Source organism: Echinops telfairi, unplaced genomic scaffold, assembly GCF_000313985.2.
Source record: "Echinops telfairi isolate 266 unplaced genomic scaffold, ASM31398v2 ScPeMD7_7457;HRSCAF=8495, whole genome shotgun sequence".
Taxonomy (NCBI): domain Eukaryota; kingdom Metazoa; phylum Chordata; class Mammalia; order Afrosoricida; family Tenrecidae; genus Echinops; species Echinops telfairi.
The window spans coordinates 25,094,754-25,112,234 of record NW_022111357.1 but is presented as its reverse complement, the minus strand read 5'-3'; the positions used below and the strand labels follow the sequence as shown (position 1 = coordinate 25,112,234).

Below are 17,481 nucleotides of genomic sequence, written 5' to 3'. Positions count from 1 at the left end.
CTAGCAGATGGCACCCCCATCCCCACCCCCACCAGGGCTAGGGTCTTGACTGCTGCCACTACCACAGCTGTGCCCCTTACTGGGAATTGCTGTCGGGGCTGCCCCGGCCAAGGTCAGGATCTCCTCTCCTGGCCCATGTCCGGCTGAGCTGATGCTATCAGTGGTGGCGCCCTAGCCTCCTCCAGGACAATTCTGCACTGCCACCCAGCTCCAATGCTTTCAGGAGGCCTCTGGGAGAAAATAAGAGCTTGCAAGCTGCCTGAGGACAAGGATCAAGTCCATCTACTCTAGTGCTGACCTAGCCCTGGGCCTGGAGCAAATGAGTGGCAATGAGGATGCTGGGCAGCGTTTATAGGGTACTTATCTCATCCCTTGCACAGTTCTGAGCACTTACCTACTACTTACTCATTTCAGCCTCGGCCCCCAACACCCAGCTAGTGGAGTATTGTCAGTATCCTCATTTTGCAGATAAGGTAAGTAGGCACAGAGAGCTGAGCAGTAAATACATATTTGAGGACTAAATGAAGGCATGGTCAGAGTCTAGTTGTACTTCAAGGTCCAGAAAGTAGCTCCAGGACAACCCGCCGAGTGTGGTGTGCAGAGCACCTCCTTGATTCACAGCAAAGCATTTAGAGTTAACCCTAGTTTACCGACAAGGGAACTGAGGCCCAGAGATGGGAGGTGATTTGCCCTGCAAGTGGAGATGCAGGACCTGGTTCTAGTGTTGTCTCCAGTGGCTGCTAATCCCTCGCTGACCTGTCTCTATGACCCAAGGGCTGTACCTAAGCAAGGCACAGCTAAACAAACAAACCCGAGAACAGACCAGGCAGCTAAGTAGATGCCCCGATGCTCTTATTTTAACCACAATTCTGACACGCCTCTCTTGCTCAGAGCCAGAAATGGAATAGCAATGATGTCACCGTGGCTGCTATTAACTAGTAGGAAGGCCAGGGAGGAATGATTAAAACGATAACTACCCAAACACAGAAACCTGACGCCCCTGGATGTTGGAGCAAGTCGCTCTCCCCACACCTGCGGCACAGTGATTGATTTTGAGTCTCCAAGCAAGGGTTCCCTTGGACAAGAGAACTCTGAATTCGTGTCAGAGAACTAAGTTGGGGTGGCGCTCCAGCACTTTCTGGCAGAGAGATTTAATTGCCTCAGACTTCAGTGTCCTCCTCTGGGAGGCCATGGCCTTGGTCCCCCACCCAGGCTTGCCTGCAAAATTGAAGCTCACCAAGGTGAGAGCATTTTGCCAGCTGTAACCATGGTGAGTTGCTAGGTTCGGTGTGTTCCTTAGGAGTGGGGAGTAAGCTTCTGGGAGCTTTCCGGTGATATGGGGGCAAATGATAAAAAGCTGAAATACTTTTTCTTCTAAAAGCTTCCTTCTCAATGCTTTGAACATGAGGATGGCAGCATATGGGCCAATGTGCTTGACACCTGGATGAATGTATGGATTGTGATGAGAGAGGTAAGAGCCCCCAATAAAAGTATTTTAAAAATAAATCAAAATAAAAACTCTAAAGGAAAAAGGTAAGCTATGGTAGGATTTCATAAGCGGGACTCTGGATCACAAGACAGAACTGGTGATTCTCAAACTGTAAGAAGCGGTGTGTGAGCAGCCTTCTAAGGTGCAAATATTGGTCGTCCCCATCCTGAGCAGAGCAGAATGACAAAAATAAAAGTCAAAGAAAACAATTAAAAAGATAAAATAAAAGCTTCCTTCTTGCAGGTCCCCTCGGGAAGCTGACTCACAAGAAGACCGGTGCCAGGCTCTTGGGCCCTCTCTCTGGTAAGCATCTACCAGGCACCATCTCTTTGAAAGGTTATTCAGGACTGCCACTGGCGTGCCTGATGATGAGATCAAAGGCAGATGAGGCAGGACACTGGGCCCAGGTCTGAAATTTAGACACCGCTAGTTCCAAATGAGATGGGTCCCTGGTGGTTCAGTAGTAGAACCGTCACCTTCCGTGCAGAGGACCCGGGTTCTATCCGCGGCCAACTTACCTTGTGTGCAAGCACCACCCAGGGCTTTTGTTTTGTGAAGATGCTTAACAGGTTTCAGCAGAATTTCCAGGCAGACAGAAAGGAAGGTCTGGGGTATAGTTCCAAAAACTCAGTCAGCGGATACTTGAGGGATCACAATGGTCCAACCCTCAACCCATCAGAGCGATATTGCAGTAATGGGTGCCATTTTGCCCTGTTGAGTGTGGGTTCACCAGGAGGCAGGGACAACCTGCCACAGCTAACCGCAGTGACCCCAGCAGCCAAAGACTCGTTGGAGACAAGATGCTGAGAAATCCAGAGTTCCTACCTTCAGCTCAGCCCTGGGGGAGGTCCCTTAGACTACGAGGCCGACACCCCGGAGGGATGCTAAGCAGCAGTTTGCTGCTCTCTCCATCTAAAAGCCAGCTGGGGAGTCGTCATCACCATCACTGTTCATTTCACTCTCCTTTGCCACACACAGTTTTCAAGTCCCTGCCTATAAGGAACTGCTACCCTCCGGAAGGAGAGGGGCACTGCAGGGTGAGAACAACGCTCAAAGATGCTCACCAAGCCCTGCCCATGTGCCTGGCGATGTTCTGGGATCTTTGCATGGATTATCTCATTTCATCCTGTCAACATCTCCATCCCACGGATGTGGCGCCTGATGTCCATGGGACTTAAGACAGTTAGCTGCCCAAGATCCATTGCCTAAGACCCTTAGCTAGCAAGTGGTGAAGTCAGGATTCAGACTTGAGCCTTGACTCCACAGAGAGCCCCTGCGACCAATCTACTCGGAGGGTAGAGGGGATACTTGGGTGCAGGAAGGGCTTTGGAATCCGCTGGGCTTTCGTTCGAAAACGTTCTGCCACTCGTTCGCTGGGAAGCACGAGATCCGGTTGTTTTCAAAGGCAATGGAGGCCAGTTGTAGAGGTTTCATGGAGAAGCTACTGGAAACAGGGTACACAGGGTGACCCACGGGCTCCAGAGGGACAGGAAGGGACACATGAGGTCGTGGGGTGGGGTATGAGCAAAGGCCTTGATGGAACAGGTGTCTTTTAAGGTGAGTCTTGAAGGATCGGCGATTTGGATTAGCTTCAGGAAAAGGATGGGCAAGGCCATGACGGTGAAGAAACTGAGGGTTCATTTCGGGGCCCCGAGAGAGAGCTGGGAAGGAAAGCAAGAGGTGGCTGGAGAGAAAGTGAGCCCTCTTTGAGCTGGTGACGTCTGCTCCTGTTTCCTGAGACTCCACTTCATAGGCATGACAGACAGCAGGCACTCGCGGGCTCCGGAAAGGACAGGAGACAGAGCCCCTTCTCTCTTTAAAGAGCAGGCTGGCACAGCAGTTGACTGGCAGCTTCTTTTCCTTCGCTTTCTTATGGCCTTACCCTGGAGCTGTGCATGGCACCACAGGGGGGCAGAAGGCATCCGCTGCCACAGGCCCAATCATCAGGGCAGGAGCACGCGACAGGAAGCCGATCTGGTTTTTCAAAGGGCTGCGTACTTCTGAGGTGCTGTGCAAACAGCTGATGAAGAATCTGCTTCCCTGGTTTTCTGGGTGGGCGAGGAAGGGCTGGAGAGCTTTGCCTGGTTGTTTCTGACAGAGTCATTTCAGAGAAATAAGCTGCCAGAAAGGAATGCCAAACCCTCCAGCTCCTAAACCACCATCTCGGGCACCTTCCCGGGGCCTCGGCTGTCTCTGTGGATGTCCAGAGTGGTGGGGGGAGGGGAGAGGAAGATGAGGGGGCGGAGGGGGGGAACAGAGGGAGGGCAACCTTACCAGGAAGCCTGCCCAACCCAGGCCTCCCAACTGTTGCCATGGATCAGGAGTGTCCTCTTGGTGACAGACAGAAGCCCCACTGCTAGGCTGACTTCCTCCTTCCCATTCCCCCAAAAGACTTCCTGTCTCTTCTGATCCCTTGGGACATGATCCCATCAGGCCCGTTTGCCTGCTCTTCCGGTCTCAGCTCCAATGGTAATGCAAAGCACATGATTGGTTAACTCTTTGACAGCGTGTCATGTGTCCTCTCAGCTGAAGTATGGGCTTCCTGAGGGCAGCCTCTTCCTTACCTGAGACTCTCTGCCCAGGCCAGACAGCAATGCCAGATAAGAAACCCTGATTCTATTTGCTGATCATATGGAACTCGAATGTCTGCTCACACTGTCCTCAGTAACACCGCCTCTAAGGGACCCATCAAGCATCTACACCAGTGCTTGGCAGACAGCAGTGCCATTGGGACTCCTTGGGAACCCATCTTCATGCCACCTTGGTAGAAAGGCCTCATCCATTTAAGTTGGGGTGTGAAGGGTGACTAGGAATTAGGTAAATGAGCGTGGGGGAGAAGAATCTTCTTGCACAAGGAACAGTAGGAGAAAGTCTGGAGTACTGTGAGGGTGTGTGTGTCTGTGGCCAAGCGGGAGTCCATGGAGGGGCGCCGTTAGTTTTGGATGGAACCAGAAGACGGGCACCACTTTCATTAGAACAGGAGGGCGGAAAGCAGGGACGTGAAGGCAGGCACGTTTGTAGGTTTCCATATGATGGCTTCTATTTTCTCTCCGAAAAGGGAGGTACGGTGAGCTTCTGAGAGGAAAGAGGAAGGGAAGGGGTGGAGAGCTTCGGGAGAGAGAACCAGGTTTAGAAATAAACTGAAAGGCGAGAGACCTGCGCTGGGGAAGATGGAAGGATGGCTGTGCAGTGCTGGAGACCCACGCGTCCACTGCACCAGCCTGTGTGTCTGGCGGAGTGCTCTAGTACAGGAGTGCAGGGAGAGAAGGCAGATGGTGGCTGGTTTGGGCGATGCCTTCAGTAGATGGGAGAGAGCTAAAGACAGCCGGGCAAGGTCCTGGAGGATTCAGGGAAGAGAGTACTAAGGTCACAGGTAGAGAAGTGCTGGGTGATGGGTGGGGAAGGGCACACGCCCAAAGCCTGCAAGTCCCAAGATGAAAAGCAAAGGCAGTGGAGACAGAGACAAGGTAATTTGCTGGGACATCTAGGAGGTTAGGGACACATGGCCAAAGCAAGTGCTGGGGTGGCTCATCGCAGGGCAAGCCCCAGGGGGGCCCAGTGGTGAAGGGCTGGACTAGAGAGGGACGAAAAACAAAACCAGCCAACCAAACTCACTGCCATCCAGGCGATTCTGATTCACAGTGACCCTCGAGGGCACACACACACACACACACACACACACACACACACACACCATGGGTTTCCCAGACGGTGCCCCCCAGCCCCCAGCCCCCACTCCCAGGAGAGGCAGAGATGGGTCAAGGATGGGCTAAGGGCTAGGGGTTCTCTGATTCTCTGACCCCAACTGGGCAGGGCCACTCCCAGCAGAGGGCATACTGACTCACCTGAGGTTCTCAGTCTAGCATTCCCGTTCCTGGTCCCTCCCCCACCCCGCAACTCCACCCCACCCACCCCACCCGTCCAGGGCGGTTCCGGTCAAGCCGGAAGCACGTGCCTCCCCACCCAGTAGCGGTTGCTCTGGAGACCAGGGCTGTTTACCAGCAGACGTGGAGGGGAGCTGAGCGAAGGCGCGGATGGAGCGGAGCTGCGAGGTGAGCGCGGCGGTGCCTGATCCCGCGGACCTGGCGCTGGCCCGCTGCCTGGTGTGGGCACCCGAAGAGGCAGGTCCTGAGCTCTCGGACACGTGTCCCAGGGAGGCCTCCCCAGACCCAGTCTCGATGGGCGAACCCCGCCAGATCAGACAGGGGCCTTGGGAGGGGTCGCTTCAAAAACAGGGGGGGGAGTGTAAAGCGCACACCGTGACCGCAACAGGAAAACTGCGAGTTCTGCTGAAGCCCATCGGTCTGGTCTGGGGAGCCGCTGGGCCATCCCCTCCGGGCTGGGTCTAGGCAGGGACACTGGGACGCAGCAGAGTTAAAAAAGGACATCCCTGTCACGTGGAGACAAAGCTACCCGGGACCTGCGCCCTTTCACCCAAGCCAGCGCGCACTTTCTAGGCGGGCTTCCCCAGCCCTGCCCTGCTCTGCTCTGCTGACCGCCTGCCCCAGCACCCCGTCCCCCTCTGCCACGCCTGGCAGCCCACGGAATCCTCTCCCAGGCCCCAGCTTAACCTTCCTTCACTTGGTGGCTTGTGGCCCTGCTCACTCCTAAAAGACATGGCACGCTACAGCGGACAGTGTATTCTGATCAAGAGTCCCGGGAGGACTGGGAATAATCTTGAGATTTGAGGTTTGCTTTAGCTCCGGCCACCTGCCGGCTCCCGTTGGTGCCCTGAAGGTTTTTTTGTTCGTTGGTTTTGTTTTTCTGTCCATGGGGTGGGAGTTGGGGGCGTTGTCCTGCCATAGTACTAACTGATAAACATTAAAAAAAATTTTTTTTAATTGTGAATTAGGTGAGGGTTTACAAAGCAAGATCATCATCTTTTTTTTTTTTTTTGCGTTCAGCAACTTTGGGTAAACATTTTTTAAAAAGACCAATTCAAAGTGTGCATTCTGGTTAAATACCAGCAGATGGTCTGTGGGTGGGTGATTATCTTTTATGGATTTCCTGTCGCTTTAGATTCAGGTTGCCAGTGAGATAGGGGATGGTCGGACCCCCTGGTGGGGGTCAGAGATCTGGCTTCCCCTGCTCCCGTGAAAAGTCCCCCTCATTGCTCCTGACCTGCCTGGGGATCATCGGGAGGCATGGGCAGCTGCCGTGTTGGCAACTTCTTGGAAACTGTTATCAGTGTTTGTTTGCGGACTCCTAGCAGGCCTCCAGGATGCGGCGACTGTGTTTATGTAAATGGACCGCATGTCTATTCCGCAAGCTGCCTGATGGAGGGTGCCGCCGGGATCTCATCAAAGCCCTTTGTGTGGAGGTACCACCGGCCTTGGGTGGGGAAGGAGCCCTGGTGGCCTAGTGGGTATTGCCTGAGGGCAAACATGAGGCTATCTACTCCTGTCATGAGTTATGGCCCGGAAACCCAAAGGGACAGTTTCACCCTGTCCTGTAGGGTTGCTATGAGCCAGCACTGACTCCAAGGCAGGGAGTGGGGTTTTGAGTTTGGGGGTGCAGTTTTGAGTTTTGGGGTGGTGAATGAGCAGGGCAGGGATTGTGATGGCTGTGAGGGAGGCCACCTGAGCTTGGGACCCTGGGGCGGGGGGCATACAGGCACAGTTGACCCAGATCCCCAAACACCTGTCTCCCTTACCTCTCTCCCCCACAGCCCCCTCTCCCTCCGCCCCCATGTCATGGCTGCTGGGGAGAGTTGCTGGGGTTTCCTCCATATGACAGATGGTCCCTGCAACTTGGGGGCAGGCAGCAGGTTATGAAAGCAGGTTCGATGGGATGGTTTTACCTGAAGGAGGTGTTAGTCTTTAAATAACCATGAGTGGGTTTGTGGGAATTAGTCATAATTGAGGTTTTTCTCTGAGATAACTCAACAGTCATGTTATCTTATGACCAGGGCATCTTGACGGTGACGCCTCCTGAACATGGATAATTATACTGTACCGAAAGGTATAGAAAGTGCTTGCCCATACTTGGGTTTTACTGTTAAAAATAAGCCAGCAGAGAGCTGGTGGGAACACATGACTTCCCTCATCAAAGTTGTTAAGGATGAGGTTTCTAAGTTACCAAACTTACTGACAAGTTAAACCTTCCTTAGGAATGTGTGGGAGTTGGGAGCCAAGCCTGTGATAAATTGGGAGAAGCTGTGGCAAATTAATAGCCATTCCACCCAGGCAGCGAGGGTAGGCAGCGAGGGGGAGTCGGTTTACCAGTTGAGCTTATCTTTGGGAGAACAGTTGGACAATTCTAACCTTCGCGTGTCGTCCGGAGTTCAAGTGCAGAGCCGTTTCATTAAAAGAGAAAGACGTTACCTCCCAACTAAGATGAGACGGTGGGAAAAGAGCCCACATGCTTCACAGTTGATCAGAAAATAGATTAACAGGGAGAAAGAGAGGCAGGCTTTTTTGACGCCAAGGTTTTGCCAAGGAGGAGGCTCCTGAACTCCCAGCAGCCAGATTGGGTGCGAAAGACTAAGGAGACATGGAAAATGGGAGTGTGGACAGACCCAGTCTGTGAGTACAGTGGAGACAAATGCAAAAGCCAGCGCAGTGGCCGTGGAGGGGACGCTGGCCCATGATGACCCCGCCTTGGTGGGCGCAGGACTGTCCCCCACAGAGTTTCCAGGGGCTGTGACCTTACAGAGCTGGGTCTCCAGGCCCTTTGTCTGCTCCACCTCTGGTGGCTCCGAGCTGCACCCTTCCAGGAGTAGTGGAGCGCTTACAGAGCACGGCAGAGAGGCCCTGTCAGCGAGGGTGGCTTTTACGACTGCACTGACTAGGACGTCAGCCGCAGATGGCTCTCGCTTGCATTTCGTTTGGTTGTGTTTTTCAAGGGGAAGGAGAAAGCTGTCCCCTCCAAGTAGGCCACTTTGATAGCACACCCAGGTGACCCTTGCGGCTCACTGTTCAGAATCGTGTGCTGACGTTAGCTTGGAGTATGTGAGTCTCCGTATGAGGGAAGTGCAGGGGGAAGAAAAGCCTGTGGCCACTGGCTGCTAACAGGAGGGTCTGCTGTTCAAACCCACCCGTCTCTCCCCGGGGGAAAGAGGGAGCAGGCTGCTTCTCATCAAGGTTGTGACTGCATCTCACTGAGTTGCCGCCAGCTCCTCGCATCCCTGTGGACAGCCGGACCAGCCACCGCCCAGCCTCGCACCACCCGCAGTTAGACTTGCGCCCATTGTCGCAGCCACGGTGTCAGTCTGTCTGGTGGAGGGGCGGCAGTCTTGGAAGCCCTGTGAGGGTTCCATCCTCCTCAGTCCTATGGGGCCGGACAGTGGCAACGGGTTTGGTTTCATAAGGAGAAAGTGTAGAATCAGAAAGAGAATACACTGGGGACATTATTTCACATTTTTAAGTCAGTTTCCTAGGTAGCAGCTCATGGGACTCAACCTCACGGCATTTCTGTGCAGTGGGCTGGGCTAGTGTGTAGCACGAGTCAGCCAGGTGGTTCAGGTGACTAGGAGTGGCACCATGCAGGGCACCCTCGGAGAAAGGCAGACGCATCGGGTACACCTATGGACCTAGGGTAGTAGCACCAAGAACAAAGCCAGAAACCACTTCCAAAGGTCTAACCTTTAATGAACCCTCGATCCACGCTGGGCCGTGAGGCTTGCTGCCTTAGCTCTAGGTTTTTCGTAAGTCCTCGTCTCAGAGATAAGGAAGCTGCTGTGCAGCGCTATCTAAGTAATGTCTTCACAGTCACACAGTGAATTCTCTAGTTTAGGAAACATATGTACCCGAAAGATGGAGTGCCTGCCCCATAGTTGTACAGCTAGCTAGTCACAGAGGCAGATTTAGAACCCAAGACTGTGTGGCACCCATGCCTGCATCCTTCGCTACCTAAACATGCTGCTTCCTGAGAACCATGGGTCTGGAAGCCCTCAAGAGGTCTTAGGAGTCTGGGAGAGACCTGGCCAGACTGTGGGCAGAGGAGGCAGCTGTCTTGGGTGGCGGTCAGGATGCAGAAGGAGCCAGGCAGCCAGCAAGCCACATGCAATGTCCCAGAAGGCTTTAACTGGAGTGGAGTGAACGAGGTGTTAGAGATGGCCTACCAGAGGGGCCATCAAGACGGCGGTGAAAGAAGAGGTGCATTGGTACAGAGACACGCTTCGGTGCCATTTGGTTTAACTGTTCTGGTTGTTAGGTGCCATCAAGTCAGTGTTAATACATAGTGACCCCATGTACAACAGAGCAAAACACTGCCGGGGCTTGTGCCATCCCACAATTATTCTTATATTTGAGGCCTTTGTGCAGGCACTGTGTCAATCCATATTGTCGAGGGCTTTTTTGCTGATGAGCTGCTCTACCAAGCATGCCGTCCTTCTCTAGGGACTGGTCTCTCCTGACAACATGTCCCAAATACTTGAGACAAACTCTCCCCATCCTTGCTCTAAGGAGCATGCCAGCTGTACTTCTTCAGAGGCACATTGTTTGCTCTTTTGGTAGTCCATGGTACTTTCAATATTTTTCTCCAGCACCGCAATTCAGATGCACAGACTCTTCCCTTGTGGCCCTTATTCAATGTCCAACGTTCACTTGCATAGGGGCCGATTGAAAATACCTTGGCTTGGGCCAGGCGCACTGTAGTCCTCAAAGTAGCCTCCTTGCTTTTTGACATTTTAGATTTACCCAAGGCAGTGTGTTGCTTGATCTCTTGACTGCTGCTTCCATGAACATTGACGATGAAGCCAAGCAAGACAAAATCCTTGAAAACTTCCATCTTTCCTCCATTTATCATGATGTTACCTCTTGCTCCTCACAGGGACATTTCTGCTCTGTCCTGTAGGCTCACTATGAGTCAGCAGTGAGTTCGTTTTTTCATCGGTCCATTGGCGAGGATTTTGGTCTTCTTTACACAGAGCTTTAATCCATTCTGAAGACTGCAGTTCCTGGGCTGCTTCAGCCATGCTGCAAGCTGCAAGTCCCCCACACTTTCAGTAAGCAGGGCTGGGGCATCTGCATATTGGGGGTGGATAATAAGCCTTCCTCCAATCCTGATGCCACCTTTGTCAGCATGTAGTCCAGCTTTTCTGATTGTTGGCACAGCGTGCAGATTGAGTACGTGTGGTGAGGTGATGCAGCTCTGCAGAACACCTTTCTTGATTTCAAATTGTGCAGTACGCCCTTATTCTGTTCCCACAACTGCCTTTGGATCCGTGTACCAGTTCCACATGCACACAATAAACTGTCCTGGAATTCCCCTTCTTCTCAAGGATATCCATAGTTAGTTATGATCCACACAGTCGAATGTCTTTGTGTAGTCAATAAAGCACAAGCAAACATGGCTCTGGTATTCTCTCCTTTCAGCCAAGATCCATCTGACGTCAGCAAAGACATCCCTTGTTCCATGTCCTCTTCTGAATCCAGCCGGAACCTCTGGCAGCTCCCTGGCAATGGACTCCTGAAACAGTTGTTGGTTTTCAGCAACATTGTGCTCGCATGTGGTTTTAATGATATTCTATAATTTGAGCATTCTGTTGGGTCACTGTTTTTTGAAATGGGTACACACACGGATCTCTTCCAGTCAGTTGGCCAAGTGGTTGTCTGCCAATTTTCTGGCATAGACGAGTAGTGCTTCCAGTGCTTCATCAGCTTCTTGAAACAGTTCAATTGGTATTCCACCGATTCCTTGAGCCATGTCTTTGGATAATGCTTTCAGTGCAGCTTGAACTTCTTCCTTTAGTACCATGGCTCTTGCTCATATGCTGCCTCCTGAAATGGACTGTCGGCCAGTTCTTCTTGGGACCGTGACTACGTATTCCGTGTATGCCATCTTCCTTTGATGCTTCCAGCTTCATCCTATTTTGTCCATAGGACTTTTCAATCTTGCAACTGAAGCTTGAATGTTTTCTTGAGGTCTCTCAGGTTAACATATGCTGAGGACATTCTTCATTTTTGGTATTCTAACTAGGTTTTTGCACTTTTTCATTATAGTATTTGACTTTGTCTTGAGCCGCCCTTTGAACTTCTCTGACGTCATGATTTCTTCCATTGGCCTTAGCTACTCTACAATTAAGAGCAAATTTCGGTCGGACTTCTCACTCGGATTCTGACCTCCCTGACTCTCTTCCCCCTCTCCCTTGTTCCCTTTCCCTCCTTCCCTTCTCCCTCTCTCCATGTGGACCACCAAGCTGGGCTGAGGTGAGCAATGCTATCATGTAATATGTCCAACTGCATTATTGTAAACTAAACAACTTCAAACAAACAAAAAAAGAGCAAATTTCAGAGTCTCTTCGGACATCCATGTCGATCTTTTCTTTCTAGTCTTTCAATGACCTGCTTTCTTTATGAAGGATGTTCTTGATGTCATCCCACGTCTCCTCGAGCCTTCTGTCATTAGCGTTCAGCACAGCAAATCTGTTTTCAAGATGTTCTAAAAGTTCAGGTCATATTTTCGCTCCTGTAGACTTGTTTTAATTTTCTGCAGCTTCATCCTGAACTTACATATGCGCAATTGGTGGTCTGTTCCACAGTCGCCCCCTGACCTGGTTTTAGCTGCTGATACTGAGCTTCTCTGTCATCTTTCCCACTGATGTAGTCCATTTGATTTCTGTGCGTTCTAGCTGGAGAAATCTATGTGTATAGCTGAAAGCTGTATTGTCGAAGAATGATATTTGCTAGGAACAAGTCATTGTTCTTGCAGAATTCTATCATGCAACCTCCAGCTTCATTTTTATCACCAAAGGCATATTTTCCAACAACGGTGCCTTCTTTTCTGTTTTTTTAAGTTTTTTGCATTCCAATCGCCAATAATTATCAATGCATACTGCTTGCATGTGTGATCATTTTCCAACTGAAGACATTGGTAGAATTCTTCATCACTAGTATTAGTGGTTGGTACATACGTTTGAATAATAGTTGTATTGAGTGGATGTCCTTGAAGTCATGTAGATATAATCGTAACACAGGCAACGTTGTGCTCAAAATAGATCTTGAGATGTCCTTTTTGCCTATGAATCCAGCGCCGTGCTTCTTGATGGTGTCATTCCCCCGCATAGTAAACCATATGATTTTCTGATTCAAATTTGCCAACCCCAGTCCCTTTCAACTCACTAATGCCCAGGATATCAAGCTTTATGTGTCCCATTTCGTTTTGATGAAGTCCGATTTTCCTAGATTCCTACTTCATATATTCCAAATTCTGATTACTAGTGGACGTTTGCCACTGTTTCTTCACCTTTGAGTTGTGCCAGACCCGCAATGAAGGTCCCGCAGGGTTTGACTCGTGCGGGCTTCGCTCCCTTCCTGTCACGGTCCACTCTGCTCGGAGAAGGCTGCCCTCCCTCCCACCTGAGGAGAGGGTGCCATCTCCCGGCACCCTCTCTGACAGTCTGCTGCTTCTAGTCGTCAGCCCTGCTGTATCTGCCCATGTTTTCAGGGGCTAACTCCCACCTGAGGAGAGGGTGCCATCTCCCAGCACCCTCTCTGACAGTATGCTGCTTCTAGTCGTCAGCCCTGCCATATCTGCCCATGTTTTCAGGGGCTAATTCCCCGGACCTGAGTAGCCTCTTCCTTTTTTCGTGTTGTTGTTGTTAAGTGCCATTGAGCCGGTGCCGACCCAGAGCTGCCCTGTGCACCCCTGGAAAGAAGCGCTGTCCGTCCAACACCGTCCACACAATGGTTCCCGTACTTGAGCCCCCTGTGGCAGTCATTGGGTCCGCCCGTGTCCTCCAGGGCCTTCCTCTTTCTTCGCTGCCCCTCTACTTTACCAAGCATGATGTCCTTGTCCAGGGACTGCTCTCTCCTGACAACACGTCCAAAGTGTGTGAGGTGAAGTCCGCCATCCTCGCCTCTGAGGAGCACTCTGGCCGTACTTCTTCCAAGACAGATTTGTCTGTCCTTCGGTATTCCTCACCAGCACCGCACATCAACTCTTCTCTGGTCTTCCTCGAGCGTCCAGACTAAGAACAAGCTGCTTTTTAGTCTGGAAGCTCTGCTGAAGCATGCTTGCTTTCGGCGACCCTGCTGGCATTTTAAATACCAGTGACATCGCTCCCAGCCTCACAGCAACACACAGCCACCCCAGGGCGACAGACCGACAGACCAGTGGGGGTGGGTCTAACTGGTACTCCTTGTTCCCAACAGCTACTACCAGAACCGTGGCCCTAGGTCAGTTCCAACTTGTGGCTACCCCAGATGGGCCATAGGTTTTTAGCAGCCGAGTTTTCACCACCTGGACTTTCTTGTGAGGTCTTTTGGGTAGACTTGAACCTCCAACCTTTTGGTGAGCAGCCAAACATGCTAGCCATTTGTGCCACCTGGTGATGCCCAAGCATTCAAATACCTAGGGTTAGTACTAAGCAACCTGTGCAGAGCCAGGGTGAAGGAAGCGAAGGAAGGGGGAGCCAGGCCACAGGGGGAGCAGTCCTCAGCAGAGGTTGTGGAAGAAAGTGAAAGTGGAGCTGAGAAGGGGTTCTTCCTCAGTGCACAGGGGCTTCTCCGCTCTCCTGCCATCTCCTCTTAGCGCTGCAGGGAAGCTGGGCCCCAGCTCCTACTTGGGTGGTTGGCAAAGGCACTCATTGGCACCTTCTGCTGGCCACTCGGGGAGTGGTTGACAAACCTAGAGAAGCCCCAGGAAGTTTAACGCCTGGCCTCTGTTTCTTCCTGCTCCCTCAGGGGTCTTGAGACGCAATGGCCACAGAAGCCCCTGTGAACATCTCACCGCTTGACCACAACAGTGCTGCCGGCCCGGCAGCTGACACCTTCCTCTGGCAGCACAGACCAGTGACCATGCATGTCATAAGGCCCAAGTCCGCCAAGGGCCGAACACGGCCCAGCCTCCACGCAGCCCAAGGCGCGGCAGCGAGCTCCAGCCACACACCTTCTGCTCCACCCCAGCCGGCTCCCTGTGAGCCACTGACTAGCCGGAAGCCCGGGGCCTGCACCCCCAGATCTCCAGCCCATGGTGCTCCCAACGAGATCCCCGAGCTGCTGCAGCAACAGGTGCCCTTTGGGGCCTCCTCCGCCTCCTCGCTCAATAAATACCCAGTCCTCCCTTCCATTAACCGGAAGAGTCTGGAGGAACAGGTTGGGGAGATTCACAGGGCCAGCTCTCTGCAGCTGAAGCCAAGGAAAGAAGATGCCAGAGCTGGGGCTTGGCCCTCGGAGGAGAAAGTCACCATCCGAGCCAAGCAGCAGGGCTCCTTCAGGGCTGGAAACTTAGAGGAACCTTCGGACCAAGAGCCCAGGCTGCTGCTTGCTGTCAGGTCCCCGTCCGGCCAGAGGTTTGTCCGCCACTTCCGGCCAACGGATGCCTTGCACACGGTGGTCGCTGTGGCCGAGCAGAAGAACAAGACCACCTACCCTTGCTGCAGCATCGAAACGATGGAGGTACCCCGGAGGAGGTTCTCGGACCTCACCAGATCTCTGCAGGAGTGCCAGATCCCCCATAAGTCCGTGCTGAGCATCTCCCAGGAAGACGGGGCTGACTGGCCCTGAATCGGCAGCCAGCCAGACGGGATGCTGGGCGTCTAAGCCAGGAGTGTGCTCAGCCCCGCGGCCTCACACATGCCATGTGGACCAGGTGCAGCTCCCATGCCGGGCACGCTTGTCTTCACAGCATCTTCTGTGGAGTGGGGGGATCTTTACACACCCCGAGTGGGGTAGCAGACCTGCTTCCTGGTGGCCAGAACCTCTCGGCCCCTGTGGGGCTGCCAGGCTACGTGGGCCAATCCTGAACCAGCTGCCACTGGGTCCGTTTCTTTCCTCTCTAAATGAATGGCCCTTTCTGGGGCCTCTACTTGCCTTTGATGATGAATGTTCCCTCTCGAAGCCGATGGTTTGCCTGTTGTCTGTATCGGCCACGGGATTGAAAGCCCCGGAGAAGACTAGCCAGGCGTCTGGGACTGTCTGACCGGCAGTTGCATCCCGTGAGTATCTTCCAGAAGCAGGCAGTTGCCCCTCGGTCTCTGGAAGCAGCTCTCCCTTGGTGGTGGGCTCAGGTCCTCCAGGCTCCCCAGGATGCTGTTGGTGTCGGGTGACATCGGGGAGCGGAGCAGGGCCCCCCAACACATCAGCAGCTCTCCCGTCTCTAGGTAGAGTGCTCCAGGTGCATGGGCAAGCCAGCAGGTACTTTTTCATAGAGGCTGGCTGCCTTCACCACCGTCCATGCGCCACATTCTCCCCAGACGAGGAAACCCAGGGGCAGCTGATTTCCTCTGCTTTGGTCAGGAACAGAAACTTTCTTTTAAAAACGCACATGCCTACAGCCTTCCACAGCTCGTGGAAGGTCCCCTTGGCCTGTCTGTGGTGTGGTTCAGGTCCTTCACCGCCCCACCCCCCGGGCCCAGTGTCTCACCCACTTCAGACAAGGGGGCTCCTTCAAAGCAGCCCTGGTGGCACCCCTGTGCTCTGAGCGCCCTTGGGTGGCTTTGCTGAAAGCCCATGTGCTCAGGCGTCTGGCTACCAGGTTTGAAGTGACCACTACATCCTGTAGCTTCTTTGAATACCAGGAAGTCTTGCTTTTTGCCAACTCGGAAGTGGTGAATGTGAACAATTTGCCAAAACGCCCTCGTAGTGCGAAGTCAGCAAGATTGCCACCGCTCATCGGCAGCATCTCCGAAGGCCACTGCACAGAGTAGGGACCACTCTGCAGCCCTGCCGCGCAGCTGTCCACCAGAATACAGCCATCGCCATGCCCCACGTACCAGCATGTGCCCACCACCTCCCGGACACCCAGAGAAGGCAGGCATCAGGGGTTCTAGACTCGTGCCCCTGTGGCTTCCTCTGCAGCACATGCACACGTGCACTGAGGACACAGAGAAGGAGTGTGATAGGCGTTTGCTACTTCTAGCAAATTGAGACTTCCTAGCAGTGGAGAGTCCCGGCAGGGGAGCCTCTGAAGAAGGGTGGGTCTGTGACCTGGGTCCCACAGCACTCCTATCACCATAGAACAGGTTCTACCTGGAAGCTTTGCAGGATTTCTCAGGACTGACCTGACTTGGCCAGCCACTCTCTGGATTGGTAAGGTCACCTGGGCCTTGTGGTACCTCGGGCAGGCCCACATCACTGGCCACCCCTTCCAGGCTGCCCCTGATAGCGGGCTGGTGGCAGGTGGGTGCCTTGAGCTGGGGACTCTCAAGATAGGCATTTTGCCTCTCACCTAGGAATTAACCACGTAGCTCTGCCTTTGATCTTAGAGGCTGGGGGAGGATCTATAAGATGACTCCCACTCTGGTAAGAATAAAATCCCACCCACCTAAGACATGATATTTCTGCCAGGCAGGAGAGCTTCCAAGAAAATCAGCGAGATAGAGCAGGCTTGAAGGCGTGGAGAGGCCTCCATGTCCCAGGGTTGGTGACTGCCACCATCTGGCTTAACAGTGGCCAGTGTGGTGGGAAAAGACAACATGGGAGGGGAGGAGCATCACCATGGGATCTGAGATGTGAATAAAGCTAGCGTTGAACCATCTTAATGATTGTGGGGTTTGGGTTTTTGGTTTTTTTTTAGACAAAATATGATAATCCTAACAATAAAATGTCGTTTGTGTGAAATTATGTCAGTTGCGAAATGCATCTTGCGCGTTAGCCTAAGACTCGGGCTGCCACCCCATGGGCAGAGGGGGCTATAAATTTGACCTTCAATGTTCTCCCTGTTAGAGCCAAGTCCTCCTGCCCAGGCACTTGAGAAGCCAACCACAGAGGCCCCGTAACTCCTGCTTGTTCCTGAGCTACAGTCACAGTACCACGCTCACCTGTACAGAGTCTAGGAATTCCTCCTCCAAAACCATTCCAGAGACTCTGATCTTGGGCTCCGACAGCACAGACTCCAGCAGAATGTCAGAGGCCTGGGCGACTTTGGAGGTCACCTTGCCAGGCAGGCACCCTGGCCCAGTGGGCTGTGCTGGCCCCAGCGTACTCCCCATGGTGACCCTGGGTAGGTCAGCCTCACGCCATCCTGTGGGCACAGGCCTCAGTCATCGGCCGAACCAACCTTTGAGGGCTTACTCTCTGCCACCCTCGGTGACAGGCGTTGGCATCACA

The 17,481-nt window shown here is 52.9% G+C and overlaps 1 protein-coding gene across 3 annotated transcripts; it reads left to right on the top strand.

Annotated features, from left to right (window-relative positions):
• Nucleotides 1-5,472: 5,472 nt before the first annotated feature.
• Nucleotides 5,473-16,986, top strand: UBXN10 (UBX domain protein 10). Of its 3 annotated transcripts, none has more exons than XM_045299093.1 (2): nucleotides 5,473-5,541; nucleotides 14,116-16,986. In XM_045299093.1, the coding sequence occupies exon 2, from the start codon at nucleotides 14,131-14,133 to the stop codon at nucleotides 14,935-14,937; it is 807 nt and encodes a 268-aa protein (XP_045155028.1). In that variant the 5' UTR covers nucleotides 5,473-5,541; nucleotides 14,116-14,130; the 3' UTR covers nucleotides 14,938-16,986. The 3 variants fall into 3 exon arrangements, with proteins under 3 accessions (XP_045155028.1, XP_045155029.1, XP_045155030.1); XM_045299094.1 differs by lacking the exon at nucleotides 5,473-5,541 and adding an exon at nucleotides 6,752-6,809; XM_045299095.1 differs by lacking the exon at nucleotides 5,473-5,541 and adding an exon at nucleotides 7,396-7,450.
• The last annotated feature ends 495 nt before the right edge of the window (nucleotides 16,987-17,481 follow it).

Coding starts and splice junctions, on each gene's coding strand:
- UBXN10 (XM_045299093.1), top strand. CDS start 14,131: ATGGCCACAGAAGCCCCTGTGAACATCTCACCGCTTGACCACAACAGT.